The 20,318-nt window shown below is 41.5% G+C and overlaps 1 protein-coding gene across 3 annotated transcripts in view; it reads left to right on the top strand.

Annotated features, from left to right (window-relative positions):
- The window catches only part of MIPEP (mitochondrial intermediate peptidase), a 118,418-nt gene that overhangs the window by 67,432 nt on the left and 30,668 nt on the right, over positions 1–20,318 (top strand). For all 3 annotated transcript variants that reach the window (XR_012644127.1, XM_074985580.1, XM_074985589.1), the window contains exons 15-16: positions 5,425–5,499; positions 8,996–9,115. Coding sequence is in view for 2 of the 3 variants with exons in the window: in XM_074985580.1 (XP_074841681.1) it covers positions 5,425–5,499; positions 8,996–9,115 (195 nt within the window). In the remaining variant the exon portion in view is untranslated. The remainder of the gene's footprint in view (positions 1–5,424; positions 5,500–8,995; positions 9,116–20,318) is intronic.

Below are 20,318 nucleotides of genomic sequence, written 5' to 3'. Positions count from 1 at the left end.
TCTATACTAGCTCCCTACTTTGAAAGGAGCATGGTAAGTAGGGCGTCGGGAGATCATTAATGAAGTGCTGCAGTGCATATGCAGCACTTCATTAAGCTAATTCTCCCCCGCTGCAACTCTGAAGTGTTAAACTTCAAAATGCCAGCTCGCGTGTAGCCACGGCTAACCCGCCAGTACTTCAGAATGCCTGGGCAACTGTGAAGTCCCTTTACTTCTGAGGAGCAAAGGGACTTTAAAGTTGCCCAGGCACTTGGAAGTACTAGTGGGCTAACTGTGTCTACACGCAAGCCAGCAATGGGATGGCGGTGGTCTAAAACCAAACCAATTAAGTGTCTAAACTAAACCATTTTTCAACTTTTATGCTCTATTGGATGCTGGCTTGAAAAAGTCATTGTCTCAACCATTTGTGAGCTGTCATTTTTTCCCAGTATTATAAGCAGTTGGAATTACAAAGGTGGTTTATTAATCTACTTCAGTAAATGGGCTGTGACAGTCAGAAATATGATTCTGCTATTGTACAACATTAAACAGTTAACATGGTTTGGGAGCACAGGTACCAGATACTGTTAAAATTCATGCCAAGGTCTTAGTTTGTTGAATATAAAACACAGAGTAGAAATTTAAAGTGAAAAATTGCATGATTATTCATTAAAACCATCTTAGCCAAAGCTCAGCAAAGTTCTTTTTTTTTGGAGAGTGGATACTGAAGTTCCTGATTCTATGGCTATGTCTACACTAGCCCCAAACTTCGAAATGGCCACGCAAATGGCCATTTCGAAGTTTACTAATGAAGCGCTGAAATGCATAATTCCCATAATAAGGGGACTTCGAAGTAGGCGGGGTCATTTCGAAAAGGAGCCCCGTCGGGACGAGCCACGCAGCGGCGAGGCGCATCAATTTCGAAGTGCCACGGCCACCCGCATGCTAATGAAGCGCTGAATATGCATTTCAGCGCTTCATTAGTAAACTTCGAAATGGCCATTTGTGTGGCCATTTCGAAGTTTGGGGCTAGTGTAGACACAGCCTATTAGAGATTCCTCTGTTTGGGGCAAGATTCAGTAGCTGGACTTTTAACTCAGTTGCTTTGTGTTGGGGGGCTATTACTGTATATGAGAAGCAGACATAATGAAAGAGAGAACAAAAGAGAAAAGTAGGGGGAAATGCATCTTCCTGCTGATGTTTGCAAAGAAGTCGTGTGTTGGTCAATAATGGACTGGTACCCAAGTCAAATGGATCAGCTGTGTCATGATGATTTTTAGCTTTGATTTGCTTCCCCAGTCCAAAATTCCATCTGTCTGGTATCCACATGTCTCTGTCTTTCCAGTGGCTCTCAAACTAAACTATACTGGATAGGCCACTTCATTCTGTCATGACATTTTTGCTGCCCAAAGTCTGTATTTTTAGAATCCCATGTCCTCATTATTTCCACTAGTTAAATCTAACTCTGACAGCAATTTTAGCCATTGTTTTCATCTTGCGTGCAAATTATTCTGTCAGTGCAACCCATGTGTCATACCCATATCTCCCTGTGGTTTATGAAGGCTCGGGATTTGTCTTTCTTCCATGCTGTATCTATCCGCAGCAATCATTTTCATAAGAGCTGTGATGTCATCTTCACTTTTATCCACTTGTTGCGTATAACTCAGACAGTAGGGCGAAGTATATAAAGGTCCAACTGACACAGTGTGGAAGAAAATAATGTAATCTGTTGTTATCATTAACTATTAGTAATACTTTTTAATTCATATTTATGTGAGACATTTTTGTGTGAGGCATGAATGTTTAATCTTGTGTTTTATGTGTCTGAATCACTATATCTTCACTAGTCACAAACCTCATACTGTAGAACTTCACTGATCTCCATGAAATTTCTTTATCCCTCCTCCCCCTGACCTCATGAGAAAGATGTAATTGACAGTAAACCCTCAATTTAACTGATGAATGGTGGGAGGGGTGTCCATTAAAAAGAAACAAGATTTTCTGTTCTACAGAGATCGTATCAACCGCCTACCCTCCCCCTCCAGGCTCCCACAGCCTGTCTCCCATGCTGGTGACTCACCAGAGCCGCCACCGCTGGAGCTAGAGTCCTGCTAGAGGAGCTGAGGCTGGAGACGCTGATGATGCCACAGCCTCACTGCAGCAGCAGGAGCCCCACCACTGCTGTGGCTTGGAGTCCCACTGCCATGGCTGGAGATGACAACGTTGTGGCAGCAGGAGCGACTGTGGCTTGGAGCCACACTGCTGCCACAGCCTTGAGGAGCTGTCACCCCCGCCCCCTGGAGCTGCCAAGCGCTCCTCCCACTAGAGATGGGGAGCATGTGCAAGTTCTGTTTGCCCATGTATGTGCCCCACCCCAGTGGGAAGGGTGTGTGGCGAGTCTGGCAATGGTCCAAGCTGCAGCAGAGGGTCCGGCCACAGTGGCTTTTCCATGGCTATCTGCCCCCCGACCCCAACTTGCGCGAAATTCGAGTTATGCAAGGGTGTGCAGGAGTGCAACCCTCGCATTGCTTGAGGGTCTACTGTACTTCATTATTTAAGTATCTTTCCAGTAAACAGTATTACCTAGTACAGAACTGTGAAGTAGCTGCTGTTAACCTTTGGCTATGGTGAAAATTCATACTCTTCTTTTCCCTGTCTCAGCCGGTTTTTGTTCCAGCACAGTACTTTCTCTCTCACACCATGACTGTTTCGTTTTTTTAATAGCCTCTTGATAGGGACTTTGTTAAAGACTTCAAAAAATCTGAATAAATTGTCAACTGGTTTTCCTTCATCCACTAGTTTGGCACATTCAAAGATGTTTAATAGATTGATGAGACATGATTTTTCTTTGAAGAAACTGTTTCATACTATAATCTTCCACTTTTAAAGGTCTGTTTTAAAATCAATTCAGCCAGTTTATCATGCACTAATATAATGCTTACTGATCTGTCGTTCCCAAATAATCTTGGAGCTGTTTTTAGTAATATTTATTTGCTACCTTGCAGTCTGCTGGTATAGTAGATATTTTTTAAAATAAAAATTACAGCTCTTTGTGAGCAGCTCAGCCAGTTGAGACTTGAGCTCCTTCAGAACTCTTGCTTGTGCCATCTGGGCCTCATAAAATATGATTTTTAAAATTAGGAATTAGTTCCAATACTTTTCCAGTCTTGGAAAATACCTCATCTTTATGTCCTACTCTGGGCCTATGCATTTCTGATATTTCCCTAATATTCTCAGCCATGAAGGCTTATGCAACAATGTTTTCCTAAAAGAAGTGCTCTAGGAATTTTTGGGGTGAAATTCTATGGCAGGAGGTCAGATTGGATAATCACAAAGTTCTGGTCTGGCCTTGAATCTTAGCAATGTCCTTGTTATCTTTACCTTTTCCCTTTAACACCAGAAGATTCACTGATTCTTTAATAAGCTTCTTCCTTCCAATATATTAACCTTTAACTGTTTGCTCCTAAAAAATCTGAGCCCACGTAATTTCCCTCTTTCAGATCTCCTGATGCTATTTCCTGTTTATTGGCTACAGTGGGATCAGATTTCCATATTTTGAAAGATCTCTGGTCTGAAAAGCCTTTCAGACATGGTCAGTTATTGATCATGGTCTGCTTTTTGCCTTCCTTCTTCTATTTTTATTCAGCGCACACACCTTTTGACACTGTTACTTTGAGTGGTATCCATGCTACAATTGAGGACTTTGCTTTTTTTTTTTTTTTTTTTTTTTTAAATAAAAAAAAGTTCAAGCCTGTTTGTCTAGCTCCTCTCTGTTATTGAAAACTTGCTGTCAGATATTTAGTGTCACAGTGCCAGTTTTAGGTAACTTCCTCTCCTCCTCTACATAGAGGTTCAGCTACTTTTAATTCTTGAATTAATTCCTGTGCATTATATAAAACCAGGTTGACAAGCAATCATTCAATCTGTTCAGAAATTTTCTCTAACCTTTGTCCCATTTTGCAATTAGACCAATCTGTATATAATTAGTTGAAGTAATCTATTAGTTAATCATTGCTGCCTTTTTATTTCTCTCTAAACTCAATATCATTTTCTTGATCTGGAGGTTGGAGTATAGCTAAGTTCCTTTTCCAAAATCATTACAGACTTCTAAAGAAGAAGTTTTCCATATCCTGGAAAAAATTAGCAATGAAATAGGAAGACTACGTCAGGACAGAATTAATGTCCATTGGTCAAGTTTTGAGTTCTTTTCTGGTTTTCACTTCCAGATTCCATATAGTTAATGGATAACATTTTTCTCACTTGTAACTTTGTATTCAATTGTTATCTATTTTTATTCTCTGAACATCAACGTAGTTTGCTTTGAAATCATGTAATTTCTAATATAATCTTACGGCTGTGGGATCAGAATCTGTGAATTTCGATGGATCAGTTCTTAAACACTTCAACACACAGCAAAACTTCAGGTTTGCTTTCTCAAGTTCTGTGTAATAGCAATTATCTGTGTTACAATGCATAACCATTGCATAATCTCATTTAACGTGGTAGCAAGAACGGAGTTATTTTAAACATGGTTAACATATTTAAAAATATGGACAAAAATGATTATACTTATTGAGAGAACTGATCTCTTGAACTGCCTAAAGATGAACTGACAAGAAATTTAAGGCCATTATTTTGAAAGGTATGGCATAGAACAATCTCTGCATGTATTTATAGAGATCTAGATGGGACATTGAAAGGAAAATTGGACTGAATACTGGCAAAAATCTGTCTTGCAAGGGATGTGGTGGAATATTTAAAATAATTTTAGTCATGTAAATGTGAAACATGGATTTGGTTTTATTAAAAATATCAAGAATAGTGTTCAGCCTTGAAAAGCACCTTTGTGTTGGGAAATAAATAGGATCTGAATCAGTATTCAGTGAAGCTAAGATCTAGACTTGTATTAAATTAATTTGAGATTGGATCAGGCCCATATGGATTTGTGTTAAACATGTTCAAATATCAAAAGGATTTTTTATTTCTAATAGCTGCTACTGAAGATGAGACTGGATAGACCCTGGAGCACTGTATGCAATAGCTGTGTTTGATAGTTTGAAATAATAGTCGTTATCTTTTAAATAAGTACATGTTAATAACATAGTATTGTTTGTAAATATGGACCTATGAAACAATAAATGGTTGTCCCAGGTTGATAAATAAAAAGCAATGCCAGTGCTATTATTCTGATACTAGGTATTTGCATTTTCAAACTGTTGACAAATTAGTATTTGTTGAAATTTAATACAATGTGTTCATCCTTCTTAGTTTTTCATTCCAAGGTGTTTTCTAAAGGTCATAATAGTTTTAACAATTATGATAAAAATCCATTGTTTCCTTCTGTGTTCTATATTTGTGTTCCTTAGTCAGGAGTACAGTACATTAAATCTTCTCAAACTGTTCACTCAATTCTAAATTTATCGTTTCTTTTTTTCTTTATTTAAGTCACTGCCTAAAAGTATGGTGTCACGACTCTGTGAATCTAAAAAGATTTGTGCTGCAGCTGATATGCAACTTCAGGTATGTTCTTTAGTTTCAAGTTTCTCCAAAACCCAAATATGAAGTGGCTTCCAAAATTGATAGGAACTCTATCAATTTAATTTGAGTCTAACATGTAGGTATCTTACAATTATTTTTGTAATTGAATGCAATTTATTGATGTATCTTTGCTCTCTAAACCAGTGCAAAAATATTCAAGTTGAATTGTTTTCAATTTCATTTGAATATGTTTTGATCAACATTATTGGTTGTCTGCATAAAGTTTGGTATTTTAATATGGATTTAGCTGCTTATCTTTAGGTACACAGGTTTGAAAATCATTGCCTTTCACAAAAGAGAATTTTAACAGCAAGCCCTGAATTAAAATGGGACTTGATATTTAACTTAAATTTTAAAAAAATCTCAAGTTTATTAATTGAAGAAAGTACATTGAAAAGGCCATCTTTGATTGTATTTACTATGTCTAGAATTTTCACACCAGGGTGCCTAAGTCTGAGCTCTCAAATCCATTTTAATTTTAAGGGAGATTGTTTCCTCAATCTTAGGCTATGTCTACACCTGGGAATAAAGTCGAATTTATTAAAGTTGACCTTTTAATATTAAATTTTACAAAGTAGAATTTGAGTGTCTGAAACTGCTCACAAAGTTGATTTAGTGTGCCCCCACAAGGTTGAATAAATCTGGCTGTGGCAGCAGAGCATTGTGGACACCTGTAGTTCGGGCATTTTATGCCAATGTCTTGTGGGGAAAAAGGTCACCGCAAGTGGTTCTGTGTTTCTGATGTCATCACCCCAGAATGCATTTCCCTCACTTCCTCCTTCCTGCTGAAAACAAACAGAGAGGGGAATTTTTTCAGTACTTTTACATTGACTGCTTTCCACTATTACAAAGACTAACCTGGATCCTGAGATGCTTGAAAGTTTGGTGTGGTGTGATGACTTCCCACACTGCGATGCAGTATATTCTCAACATAATGTGTATGCGCTATCAGCTGGGGCATGGATGGGCATGAAGATCTGGAGAGTAGCACCGTGGAGTTGTTGGCAGCACTGGAGTCACTGCACGATGTGGAGCTCAGGTTCTGGAGCCACAAAAACTGCTCAGACTGGTGGGATTGCATCATTTTGCAGTCATGGGCCGATCAGCAGTGGCTGCACAAATACCACATGTCTAAAGCCACTTTCATGGAACTTTCTGAAGTGCTGTCTCCCACCCTGAGGCACAGCGATACCCAAATGAGACCTGCTTTGACTGTTGAGAAGTGTATGGCAATTGTTCTGTGGAAGTTTGCAGCACCAGACAGCTACTGGTCAGTGGGAAGTCAATTTGGAGTGGTCAAATCTACGGTGGGGGCTGCTGTCATCCAGGTAGCCAAGGTGATTAATAAACTTTTCCTACAAAAAACAGTGACTCTGGGGAGTGTGCAGGACATAGTGGCTGGATTTGCTGTCATTGGGTTCTCTAACTGCAGTAGGCCCATAGGTGGAGCTCAGATCCCCATCCTGGCACTTCCTTTGGTGTTTCCGACACTGGTGGATCACAAAGGTTGTTTCACTGACATCAACATGGGGTGGTCGAGAAGGGTGTATGACACATGAATCTTTAGGAATTCTGGTCCGTTTACAAGGCTCCAGAATGGAACTTTCTTCCAGACCAGAAAATTAACATTGAAGATGTAGAAATGCCCATAGTGATTCTTGATGAGCCTGCTTATGCCTTGTTCCCTTGGCTCATGAAGCCATACACAGGTGCCCTGGACTCCGGTAAGTACATCATCAACTACAGGCTGAGCAGATGCAGAAATGGTGGTAGAATGTGCCTTAGACCTTTTTTAAAAGCCAGATGTGGTGCCTTCTGACCTGCTTAGACCTGAGTGAAGAAAACGCTACCCTTGTGATTGGTGCCCGCTGTATTCTTTATAACATTTGTGAGGTAAATGTGGAGAATTTCATGCCAGCCACTGGGGCAGAGGCAGAGATCCTGGCCAGAAGTGATCAGCAACCAAATACAACAGTAAACAGGAAAGCACAGAAAGAGGCAGTGAAAATTAGGAATGCCTTGAAAACCAAGTTTGTAAATGAGTATGAATAGCATTAACTAGCATTCCCCAAATATAGGCACACTGTTTCCTTGCCCTTTTTGAAACCCCCTTCAACCGTGTGAGAACCCCCACTGCCATGCCCAACCCCAAAGCATGTTAACTAATAAACAGATCTTCAGTTTTCCAACCTACAATGTTTTTAGTTCAAGGGCCCTAATGGCAGAGTGGTGGGTATAGGGAAAACAGAAGGGTAGTAAGATCATGACTCGTTGAATGTTAGCCTTCTGCTGGAGGTTGATGCTGTGGTGTTAAAGTGCCAGGATCTCAGTGTACTGCCCACCCCCGTCATTCTGGGTCCCTGATGAGAGGAGGGATGAGAGAAGAGCATGGAATGTGCAGAGGGAGGAGGTATGGAAGGAGGGCATAGATTGTATGGGGAGTGGCGGGGTACAGAGCCCCAAGCAGGGGAGGAGACTGATTGGGTTAAGGGAGGTCTGAAATGGGGAGCGTGGCTGGAGTGGCCAGGGGAGGGGAATATGTATGGATAGGGTGGCATGTAATGGGGCATGTGTTGGACAGGGGGTGCAGAGTTCGTTGATTTAGGTTTTTCAAGCATTGCTTCAGTTAACTCAGTCTGCCTGTTCATTATGGACAGGACTGAAGCATTCATTTGTGCTTGATTGTCCATTATTCTTTTCTTCCTCTGTCTTGGCTCAACTTTTTTCTTTTGCTGCCACATCAGAATAATTTTCCATCATTTGTTGCTGTGACTTCTTCTTCTTCCACATTTGCGATAACTTAATATGTACGGGGGGGGAGGTGGCTCGGACCTCTGCTTTGGGTTGCAAGGTCGCTTCCTGAAATAAAACGCATGTAGAAATATTAATGGCATTGTCAGTAGCAACATTTTTATCTTTACCCACCAGACCAATCTTGATCAGGGAGTCCAGGAATAGCTCCCAGAAGCCCTGACACTGTAATCAGATGTTCTTAACCACAAGAGCATACAGTTATGCTATGGAAAAAGTAGATTTTGAATGTCTTACCAGAGTTTATCATTTTGGAAATCTAATTGAAAGGTTTATGAAATTGCCATGTGTTTTGGAATAAAGTAATTCAAACAGAAGTAATGTGTTTACAAGCATGAGATTTGTAAATCAGTGCTTCATTTGCATTTTCAATTTCCATCATTTGCATTCTCTTTCAAAAGAGGAAGGTTGTGTACACTTAGCAATGAAGATTGACCATGTCATTTTAAGTGTCTGGGAACTAAACTTGTCAGCAAGAGTCAAGTGCACTCAGCGCAGCAGCAGGATCAGCCCCTTATCTTTGTATTTCATACCAAAAATAGAAGAGCCAGGAAATGTACATACTTTAAGTTCTCATGGTTTATGCTATTGCCACTGTCTTTGTTGGTTAACCACATGTCAAATGCCAAGACTGTGAGCCAAAGCTGAATGTGTTTTATCTGTCTAGGTCTTTTATGCTGTCTTGGACCAACTCTACCATGGGGAACATCCTCTAAAGAGGTCAACCACAGAAATTTTGGAGGAAACCCAAGAGAAATTTTATGGATTGCCGTATGTACCAAATACTGTAAGTGTAACATTTCATTCTCATTCATACTTGAAAAGAAAGGGAAAGGTTGGAAATGCTTAGGTCTTGTGACTTTAGCAAGCTGACTAAGCTGTCATCCCCCTACAGCAGAAATTTAAATTCCCACATTTCCTATCGATATAACTCAAAAGAGAGGCCGCTTACTGAGGTTTTTGGCATAAATATCCAGAGCCGTGTCTACACGTGCACGCTACTTCGAAGTAGCAGCACTAACTTTGAAATAGCGCCCGTCACGGCTACACGCGTCGGGCGCTATTTCAAAGTTAACTTCGACGTTAGGCGGCGAAACGTCGAAGTCGCTAACCCCCTGAGGGGATAGGAATAGCGCCCTACTTCGACAGGGACCGTGTAGTCATTGCGCGTCCCGCAACTTCAAAATAGCAGGGTCCGCCATGGCGGCCATCAGCTGAGGGGTTGAGAGACGCTCTCTCTCCAGCCCCTGCGGGGCTCTATGGTCACCGTGGGCAGCAGCCCTTAGCCCAGGGCTTCTGGCTGCTGCTGCGGCAGCTGGGGATCCATGCTGCAGGCACAGGGTCTGCAACCAGTTGTCAGCTCTGTGTATCTTGTGTTGTTTAGTGCAACTGTGTCTGGGAGGGGCCCTTTAAGGGAGCGGCTTGCTGTTGAGTCCGCCCTGTGACCCTGTCTGCAGCTGTGCCTGGCACCCTTATTTCGATGTGTGCTACTTTGGCGTGTAGACGTTCCCTCACAGCGCCTATTTCGATGTGGTGCTGCGCAACGTCGAAGTTGAACATCGACGTTGCCAGCCCTGGAGGACGTGTAGACGTTACTCATCGAAATAGCCTATTTCGATGTTGCTACATCGAAATAAGCTATTTCGAAGTAGGCTTCAGGTGTAGACGTAGCCCAGGTGTACAAATACTGGAATTGAAATGTTTCAGTTACAAAAAAGTTCTTTATTTATTTATTCTGTTAAACTGTTGTGCCTCTTTGTTCATGTATTTAAATATAATTTCTTTGCTTGTATGATGAGAGCATGGAGTCAGTGCTCTATTAATACTTTATTTTAGAATGACAAAGAGCTTAGTGGAATAAATTTGTCTCTATAATTTTGGGACAGTGAAGAATAGCAGTTTTGCTCCACTCTAGCAATCTAACAGACAATTTGGCAAATGAAGCAAATTGTATAAACCATTCTGCATGTTGTTAGCATTCAGAGAATACAAGATTTATTCTTTTTTCTGCATGAGAAAGGCTGTGTTTTAATCATGTGACAATTGTATTCTGAAGTTGCACAACAGTTTATCCTTGGAATTTAATTCACATTTTAAACCTTCCCCAGTCCCCTGCCCTCCCTCAAAGAAAGACAAAAAAATGTGAATCAATTATTTGATTATGCCCATCGTTTTGCCAGTTCTGTAATAGCAGTTTCTGAACCCAGGAACTGTGTAGCTGTTCTTACATTGCTTGGTGTTTTACAGGAACCAAATACCCATTTCCCCACAAGACTGGGGCTCCTGTTCTCTCAGGCTGTGTCTACACTAGCAAGTTCTTTCGAAAGATTTGTCAAAAGAAGTTGGCTCTTTGGAAAGATCCTGCCAATTGTCTCCACACACAGTGTTCTTTTGAAAGTAAATTGAAAGAATGCAGCACCTCTTTCGAAATCACTCTTCCTTTCCCATTTTGGGAATGGCCCCTTTTGAAAGCTTCTTTTGAAAGATAACCTGTCTAGACTCTCCACAGGGCCTTTTTTTCGAAAAAGCAGTCCTCATGGGACCTGATTTTTCGATCCGTCGCCTGTTCTTTCAAAAGAGTGGGGGTTGCGTGGATGCTCTCTTTTGAAGGAGCAGATCACTCTTTTGATCCGCTTTTTTGTGTGTGGACGCACTCTTTCTTTTAACTCAGTTTCCTCTGATTGCTTTTAGTTCCCATGACACCCCCCATTTGACAACTATTACATGTTCATACATCCAATTATGGTGTGTTTCCTGAAAGTTCTGATAAGGACCTTCCCCACCATGGGTCCATAAATTTTTCTGGCAGCATAGGCAAAGGTACCATTTGAACCCCTGGTGTCATGTTTGTTCATCTAGCTCAGGGGTGGCTAACCAGGTAGAGGCTGAGAACCAAAATAGCTGTGAATAGAGTGAAAATAACCACATATTATATATTTACTTTTATGTATCTATATAGCTATCTATAGATATATTATATACATATGTGGCTCAGTGCCCTCCCCCAGAACCAGGCACCCCCAGATCCCCCACTCTAACCCAACCCCCTCTGGTCCCCCAAGCCAAGCACCTCCAAACCCCCACTCTGACTCAATCCCCCTTCCCTCCTCTAGAGCCATGCTTACCAGCCCTGCCCCGCTTTTTCCTCTAACCCAACGCCTGCGACTCTCTGGAGCCGCTGCGACTTCCACCTCCATGCACTTCTTCCTCGAAGCGCTGAGGCGTGCGCGCAGAGCAGCAGTAAGCATTCATGGTGCGCAGCTCAGAGCCACATTTTGTTGCTCAAAGAGCTGCGGATTTTCTGCCCTAATCTAGCTGTCTGTGAAGGTTGGTTACCTAATCAGTTATATAAGCTTGGAGAGCAGGGAAAATGGGAACCCTGATGGCTGACCCAGTCTTTCATGAGGAGGCTTTCCTGTGACTGTCCCATAAATTTACAACCAGCATGACCTCAGAATTCCATTTAAACTAGACAGACTGACTACCTGTCTTCTCACCAAAACTTATGTGACCATTAAAGACGGAACACTCATACTCTGGAAGTGCAAAGAATGGTAGTGTTCTATCTGGGCAGAACAAAGTCCTTGTGGAGGTCTTCCAAGCTAATTATACCCTTTACTGAACTCATGAAGGGAAAAACTATTTTGGCAGAAGAACTATCCAAATGTATCTCTGGCTGGATCCTGCTGTGTTACAACTTGGCTGGCATCCCTTCTCCATGGGATATCAGGATTCACTGCACTAGATTGCATGCAGTCCAGTGAGTGGTTTCCCTCAGCGATGTTTCCCTAACGGAGACTTGTAAAGTTATTACTTGGATTTCGGCTCATGGCTTTGCAAAAAGTTACATTATAATGGAGACTTCAGCAGCTGATGCAGCGGTGACATCTCAGGGAATCCCAGTTGCTGTGGGATAAATAGTTTTTCTGCTCCTGAGTAATGGAATAAAATTCATAACTTGATTATACATTTTGGATTTATTCTCATCCTGATAGATGCATGTACCTTCTCTTATGCTAGTGGAAATTACTTGCCCATGTTGAGAGGAGGCAAATTTGAAGCAGCAGTGCTTCTATTTTAAGAAATTGTGCAGTTATGAAAAAACAATAATAGACTAAATTCTCTATTTTCCTTCACCCAGTGCAAGCCCACTGATTTAGTGTGGGTTGCAGTGTATGTAGGTCATTACTGAAATTCTTTCTAAAAGAAAACAGAACAACACAATTCTTCTCAAAGCCTGGCTTTAGAAACTGCTTTTCCGCATGAAATTCTGAATTGCTCTTAAATTGTGGTTTCACTAAGTAATAACTTGGTAAAAATGAACATTTGGAGTTCCATATTAATTGTCTGCTCTTAGTAGCCAAACTTTATCAGTGCTCAGGTAGATGTTTGGGTGCACTATGAAAATTACTTGCAGTAGATACAGCTGAGCTATTATTGAAAGCTGTTAAGCCAAGAGCCCTTGGTTCAACAGGATCCTATTCATCTCACATACCCACACATCTAATAGAGATTCTGCAGGCCAGACTATATCTCATAATACAGTGGTTCTATGATTCTAAGGAACTCCATGGCTGTGGCCACATTTGGCCAAAACTTCAAAATGGCCATGCAAATGGCCATTTCGAAGATTACTAATGAAGCACGGAATTGAATATTCAGCGCTTCATTAGCATTAGGACGCTTCCGGCTGCGACACTTCAAAAGCGCCGCTTTTGAAAGCGCATAGCTCGGCGCAGCTACATGGGGGTCCTTTTCGAAAGGACCCCGCTCCTTTCGAAATCCCCTTATTCTCCTCCGCTGAGAGGAATAAGGGGATTTCGAAAGGAGTGGGGTCCTTTCAAAAAGGACCCCCATGTAGCCACGCCGAGCTGCGTGCTTTCGAAAGCGGCGCTTTCGAAGTGCCGCGGCCAGAAGCGTCCTAATGCTAATGAAGCGCTGAATATTCAATTCCGTGCTTCATTAGTAATCTTCGAAATGGCCATTTTGAAGTTTGGGCTGTGGCTACGCTTGGCCAAAGGGTTTAACCCTCTGCCAAGCTGTGGGATTTGTTTATCTAAACCCGTGATAGTCAGACTGTAGCTGAGGAGCCACAATTGGCTCTTTAATATGACTCTTGCAGCTTTTTGCAGTACATGATACTAAAGCACTGAACAATTTAAAGTTATTCATCAATCAGGATGCTTTTACTATGTTATTAACCAATTGTAGAATACTTGGCCAGTCATTTTTTTGTGAAAGTAATAGCGATGTAATAATACTAGATGAAACAATGAATTCACATTGCTGTGGCTCTTTTGGGTAAAGATCAGTAATTTGGTCTCTGAACCACTGGAGCTCTGAAAATCACTAGTTTAAACCATCCAAGACAGATGGCTATCCAACTCTTTTTTTTCAAAACCCTTAGTGAAGCAGCTTCCAAGAATTCTCTAAGGAGTTTCTTCCATTATCCTACAGTTCTTACAGTTAGGAAGTTTTTTTTTCCCTGAGATTTAGTCCAAATCTGCTAGTCTGTAGTCTGAACACATTTCTTCATGTCCTGCTGTCTGTAGCAAGAGAGAACAACTTTCCTACATCTCTTCTAGGTAGCCTTTCAAGTACTTGAAGACTGCTATCCTGTCTCTCCCTTTATTTCCTCTCTTTTCAAACTAAATGCAGCGAGTTCCTCAACATTTACTTACATGGCTCGCATTCCATCCCTTTGATCATCTTTGTCACTCACCTCTGTATCCTTTACAATTTCTTTATATCTGTTCTGTACGTTGGTAATCAAAATTGAACAAAGTACTCCAGCTGAGGCCTAACCAGCCCTGAGCAGAATAGTGCTGTCAGCTGTTATAACTTGGGTCCTATGCCTCTGTTAATAAAACCCAAAATTTCATTTGCTTTTTTTTCTTTTTCTTTTGCAATATCATCCACCACAACTTCCAGACTCTTCTCATCAGCACTATTCAAACCAGCTATGCCCCATTCTATATTGGTGCCTTGTTCTTCCCTAAAGGTAACCCTCAATATTTGTCTTTGATGATTTTCATCTTGTTGTTTATAACCTGGTTTTCCAGTTTCTCAAGATCCCTTTGAATTTTGCTCTATCTTCCCAAGTGTTTGCTACCTCCCCTCACTTTGTGTCATCTGCATATTTGATCAGTGTGTTCTCTATTCATACTTCCAGGCCATTAATAAAATGTTACATTAAAACGGACCCCATGGAACTCCACTGTTGAGAGCTCTATCCAGCCTCACATAATAACACATAGCAGTCAAGTAGCACTTTAAAGACTAGCAAAATAGTTTATTAGGTGAGCTTTCGTGGGACAGACCCACTTCTTCAGACCATAGCCAGACCAGAACAGACTCAATATTTAAGGCACAGAGAACCAAAAACAGTAAGCAATGAGGACAAATCAGAAAAAGATAATCAAGGTGAGCAAATCAGAGAGTGGAGGGGTGGGGGGGAAGATCAAGAATTAGATTGAGTCAAGTATGCAGACGAGCCTCTCTAGTGACTCAGAAAGTTCCTATCATGATTTAAACCATGTGTTAATGTTCCGAATTTGAATATAACATGCAAGGCACTACATTTAGCTGTTTATAATAACAAATAGTTAATTTTTGTTTGTGGGTGGTAACCAGGTATTACTCCTGAGGGAATTCTTCACCAAAAGTATAACAATTCTTTGCACAATATTTTAAAATTCTGCACAATTCTCAAAATTTGTATTTGTTAATAAATAAATGTGAAAGCTCCAGCATGTTCACTGGCTGCATGGGAGTGAGAGAGAGATCATCCTAGAACACCTCCACACAGCCCCTGCAACATAAATCAGCAGTGAGACTGCACCCAACCCTTATGTGCTAGGTGCACCAGGTGTGAGCAGGCAGGCTCGTCCTGGCAGGATGTAAGTGTGGTATCAGGGGGTCCAGTTACGTGGTGAGGGTTTTGTTTAGAGCAGTCTGACTGCAGGTGGGTCATTGGGGATTCTGAGACGGTGGATCTGGATGCACAAGAGTTTCTTCATGAGGAGGTCAAGGTGAAGGAGAGGGATCTGGTGCTCAGCAGGCAGGTCTGGGTGTGGAGCTCGCTGGGGCTGGAGGGGACAAGTATAGCTGATTGGGACTCAGTGGGTGGGGATCCAGATGTATGGGGTTCTTTAGGCTGGTACAGGTGTACAGGGGCTGGTATTCATCAGGATAGGTGTTTGTGTGGGGCTCAGGAGGGATTGGTCTTGGTGTAGGGTTGGAGTTCAGAATGCAGGGCATGGCATGGGAGTTTTGGCATGAGGGGTTCAGCTAGGCAGGGAGCATGAGAGATCCAGATGCTTGGGGGCTTGGCAGACAGGGAGGCATCTGCCCCCACTATGACCCGTTTCCCTGCAGTTGAGTAGCAATGGATCCTACAGGCGGAGGGGGAAATCTTTCTTCACCTGGGCAAGGTTTCTGGGATTGGGTTGGCCCCAACCACAGCGCCTGTATTGCCTTGCAGAAGAAGAGGGGACTAGCAGCTGAACTCAGCACAGGGTAGGAACCACCGGCCAAGGAAGCCATGCTTCATCCCCCACAGGGATTTGACTTTCAGCCAGCTGCTCTGGGTGCCTGAATCAATGTATCTCTGCTGCCAGAGAAGGATGCGTGACTACTCTTGTGACTTCTTTTTGTTTCCCTGTTACTCATTTTTCTGTGTGGAAGCAATGAAATGTCCATGTGCTCAATGACTGACTGACTGAATTCAGCCTGAGTACAGGGGTGCAGTATTTACTCAGGAGCAATGGTGGCTGCTAGTCATCACCTCTTCATCCTCTTTCATGTTATTTCTGTGTGTGAAGGCTGAAGCAAAATAAGCATTGAGCAGCTTTGTCTTCTGTCATTTTCTATTATCAGCTAAAGTTCATTTACCAGCAGACCTATCCCATCCCTGATCTTTCTTTTTTTTAATCTGACATTTGTAGAACTCCTTTCTTGTTGTCTCTAGTAATTCTTGCCTGCTGTAACTTAATCTTTGTCCTGGCTTTCCTGATTTTTCCATAAATCCTGGTGCTACTCTGTTTATTTCCTTGGTGGCATGCCCTTCCTTCCATTTCCTATACTTGGCCCTTTTGGCTAAAATGCTCCTTCTGCATCTACATTGGCTTCCTATGACTGTTCTCCAGTGCAGAAGAAAGAGTGGCTTGATCTTGAGCTTCTGATGTTTTAGGAACTACCTCCTCCTTTCAATTCCTTTTCTTCTGGTCTTTTTGTGGGACCTTGCTTATGAAGGCTAGAGCTCATCGGGATGAGTTGGTTGAAATCTGCCATTCTGAAATCCAGTTTCCTGGTTTATTGTTCTCACATCCTCCTTTCCTTAGGATCTTCTATCAGATTGTGATCACTTCCTCCCAAGTTCCCAACCAGCTTTGCATTTGCATCTAATTCATCCCTTTTGGTCAACACCAGATCTCAAATGGATAACCCTCTAGTTTCAGATTCAGAAAGTGTCCCCTACACATGCTAAGAACTTGCAGGACATATTATGTTTTGCTGTGTTAGTCTTCCAACAGATAACAAGGAATTTAGGAGTCCCATTAATACTGACCCACACGGTAGTTAGTCTTATTACCTGGTTAAATAGTGACAGAGAGAGAGAGACATGTATTTGATCAAAACAAAAAAACAGTCATGTAGCACTTTAAAGACTAACAAAATAATTTATTAGGTGGTGAGCTTTCGTGGGACAGAAGTGAGTCTGTCCCACGAAAGCTCATCACCTAATAAATTATTTTGTTAGTCTTTAAAGTGCTACATGACTGCTTTGTTTTTGTTTTTGTTTTTTTTTAACCTGGTTAAAGAATGCCTCATCTACTTCCTCTTCTTGGTGTGGTGATCTTTAATAGACACCACTGTAACACCACTAGTATTGTTTTCCCTTCTTATTTTCACCCAGATGACACTCAGTAATTCTGCCACTTACTTACTTCCTCTTGGATCTCAGTCAAATGTATGCAATCTGGACATATGACGCAATGTTTTCTCATATTTTCCATTAGTATTTTTCCAGAACTCAGTGCTGGTACTCCATTCATGGGAGTTGTGCCACCAAGTTTCTGTAATGCCAATTAAAGCATAACTTTCTTCAAAGACCATGACTTCCAGTTTATCCTGCTTGTTCCCTGTACTCCTTGCATTGGTTTACAGGCATCAAAGATGGTTTGCAGATTGCTCAGTTGCTTTTCTTCTTGCCTCTTTAATGCAGTTGTGGTTTCTAGTGCCTTCTCTAGAATTTAGACCCTTCCCCTCATTACCACCTCTTCAACCTATTTTTTAAGATTATAAACTCATAGAAATGTAGGTCTGGAAGGGATTGCAGGAAGTCATCTAGTTCAAAGCCCCTGCTGTGAGAGGCACAGTATGTCCCTAGTCTGTACCTAGCAGGTGTTTGTCTAATTCGTTCTTAAAAATTTCTAAGGATGGGGATTCCAAAACCTCTCTTGGAAGTGTAGCTCAGTACTTAACTATTATAGTTAGAAAGAATTTTCTAATATCTATTTTAAATGTCTCTTGTGGCAGGTTAAGTTGATTCCTTGTTCTACATTCTGTGGACATGAACAACAATCGATCACCAATCCTTCACTCTTTTTGAACACAGTTATTTGGTGTCCTCTCCCTCACATTCTTCTTTCTCAAACTAAACATGTCATCTTTCCTTGTAGGTTGGTTGTCTAAACCTGGTCTCATTTTTGCTGTTCTCCTAATGACTGTCTTCAGTTTTCCACATCTTAACTTAAGTGTGGCCCAGACCTGGACACACTGTTGCAGCTGAGGCTTCAATAATGCCAAGAAGAGGGCAATGGCCACCTTCTGGCATACATATGATACTCCTGATAGCACACCCAGGATATTAGTCTTGTCCACAATTGCATTACCTGAGTGGCTCTTCTTCCATTTGTGATCCACTCTAACCTGCAATCTCTTTCTCCTTCTGTCTTTTCTTTTTATATTTATGCATTTGATTTTAGCTTCCTAAGTGTTGTACTTTGCACTTATCTTTTTGTGAATTTCATTTTGTTAATTTTAGACCTGTTCTCCCATTACTCACTTTATGTTGTTAGTGGCACCTGTGCAGGCTGAAAACAATGGAGTTGAATATGTATAAATGGGGCCCTAATTTGGTCTGTAGGTCCTCTGATACTAGTGATCATATCTGACCTGGAAATAACCCACTTTGATTGTTTTGTGTGGAAGATGTGGCAGACACAGGTGGTTAGTTTGACTTATGAATTGAAAGAAATTGGTATGGGAATTGGTGAAATTCAGCAAATAAGGAACTATACAATGCCAATATTGCAAAGTTATTTTGGGGGAGGGGTGGCAAGTCGTAGAAAACGAACTTTGAGATTCTTACCTAACCACTTTTGACTTTGTGCATAAAAAATAATAAAAGTTTAGATAACTGAAAAGATGCTTTTAAAGAAAAAAGCAATATCAGGTTCCAGAAGGAGAGCATTGAGTTCTTGTTAACCTCTCTTTTTGGATCACAGCAAAACAAAGCATGGACAAGAGGTAAGTTTTTGGTAAACAGTGTTTCTTCCTGTTATATACTTCCTTCAAAATTTGCATAAACTCTTGTTTTATTTATCTACTACACATTTGAGAGAGAGTGTCTGTGACTGTTTGTTCAAGAAATTCTCCCATAGGATAAGAGGTAGGACCACTAAATCTGGTATGCAGCTTCCTCTTATCATACTTTAAAGCAAAGTCAGTGTTTGCTTGTGCCAGGACAATGGGATGTTCCTGGAAGTCAGTTGTTTCTCATGAAATGGAAGGGGAAGGGTCTGCCATCAGGGACTGTTATACTGGAAAATGACCACAGGGAGTACCAAAAACAGAGGGGCGGGCTGGGGTCAGGCTCTGGATATTGCTGGCCACCATACCTGGCATCTTCTGTCACCACAACCAATCCTGTGAATCCGATGACCAGGCAGAGTGGCCTCCGCCGCCTTGGGGGACTGCCACCTGGCCAGCATGTCCCCCAATTCAGCCTCAAGGAGCCACTGCCTGGTCAGTACCAATCCTGCTGCCCCAGCCAGCCTCAGGGAGCCACTGCCCTGAGTAGGAAGGTCCCCCGTCCCAGCCAGCCCTGGGAATCCAGTGGCTGGGCAGTGATGCTCCTTTCCCCTGCTCTGAGCCCTGCTGTCCCCAAACCTGATGCCTGCACACGCACACACATGCACCTTGCCCTGAGCACCTCCTTAAATACTTGAGCAATGTCAGGTTAATGCATTACTATGTAATTTACATCAAAGCTATCATGCAGAAATTGTTGTAATTACCCATGATAGGAGAGTACATATTTTGGTTTATATAACTTTGGGCAGTAAGGCTTTTAATTATTTTCTGGGCTGCTGGATAATCTGGCAATATGTCTAATTTGTTCCAACATGTTAAAAATGCAGTATTTCAGAAAGGCCACTTCTGTTAGTGACCTAAAGCTTCCCTTAGGTAACAAGCTTAATTAAGCTTCATACCTTTCTCCACAGTGCAGTTTGGTTCGGTGTGGGAAGCTTATTATTCCATATTTAGTAGATCATATTAAACCAAAATATTTTGTTTCCTATTCATGTTTTTGCTAATAAAGGTATTGGGGCTTTACGATGTAATAGATTGGTCCTTTTTCTTCTAAGTAGCATAGCTACTTGAGCAGACACTGATGCAATTCTGACTATAACTTGTTAGTTTTCTGAAGATTGACTGAGCCACTTGTCTGGTCACAGGATTTGGTGTACCCTCCACAAAGTTAGTTGCTTCTTTTGTCAAGGTAGAAACTTCAGATGTTTACAAAAAATGCAAATCCCTAAATTAGCTATCAAATGGGCTTTCTTAAAATAGACTATAAACAAGTAAGAATAGTGAGAGGAAAATTTAAATGATAATTCAACAAACTTTATATAAATTTGTATTAATAATTAATAATAGTGAAAAGCAATTTGGAAAGCACTGGTGCTGCCAGGGACACCTTT

The sequence above is a fragment of the Carettochelys insculpta genome, chromosome 1 (genome assembly GCF_033958435.1).
Source record: "Carettochelys insculpta isolate YL-2023 chromosome 1, ASM3395843v1, whole genome shotgun sequence".
NCBI lineage: Eukaryota > Metazoa > Chordata > Testudines > Carettochelyidae > Carettochelys > Carettochelys insculpta.
The sequence above is the reverse complement of the archived record's forward strand: the minus strand, read 5'-3'. Positions and strand labels throughout refer to the sequence as shown.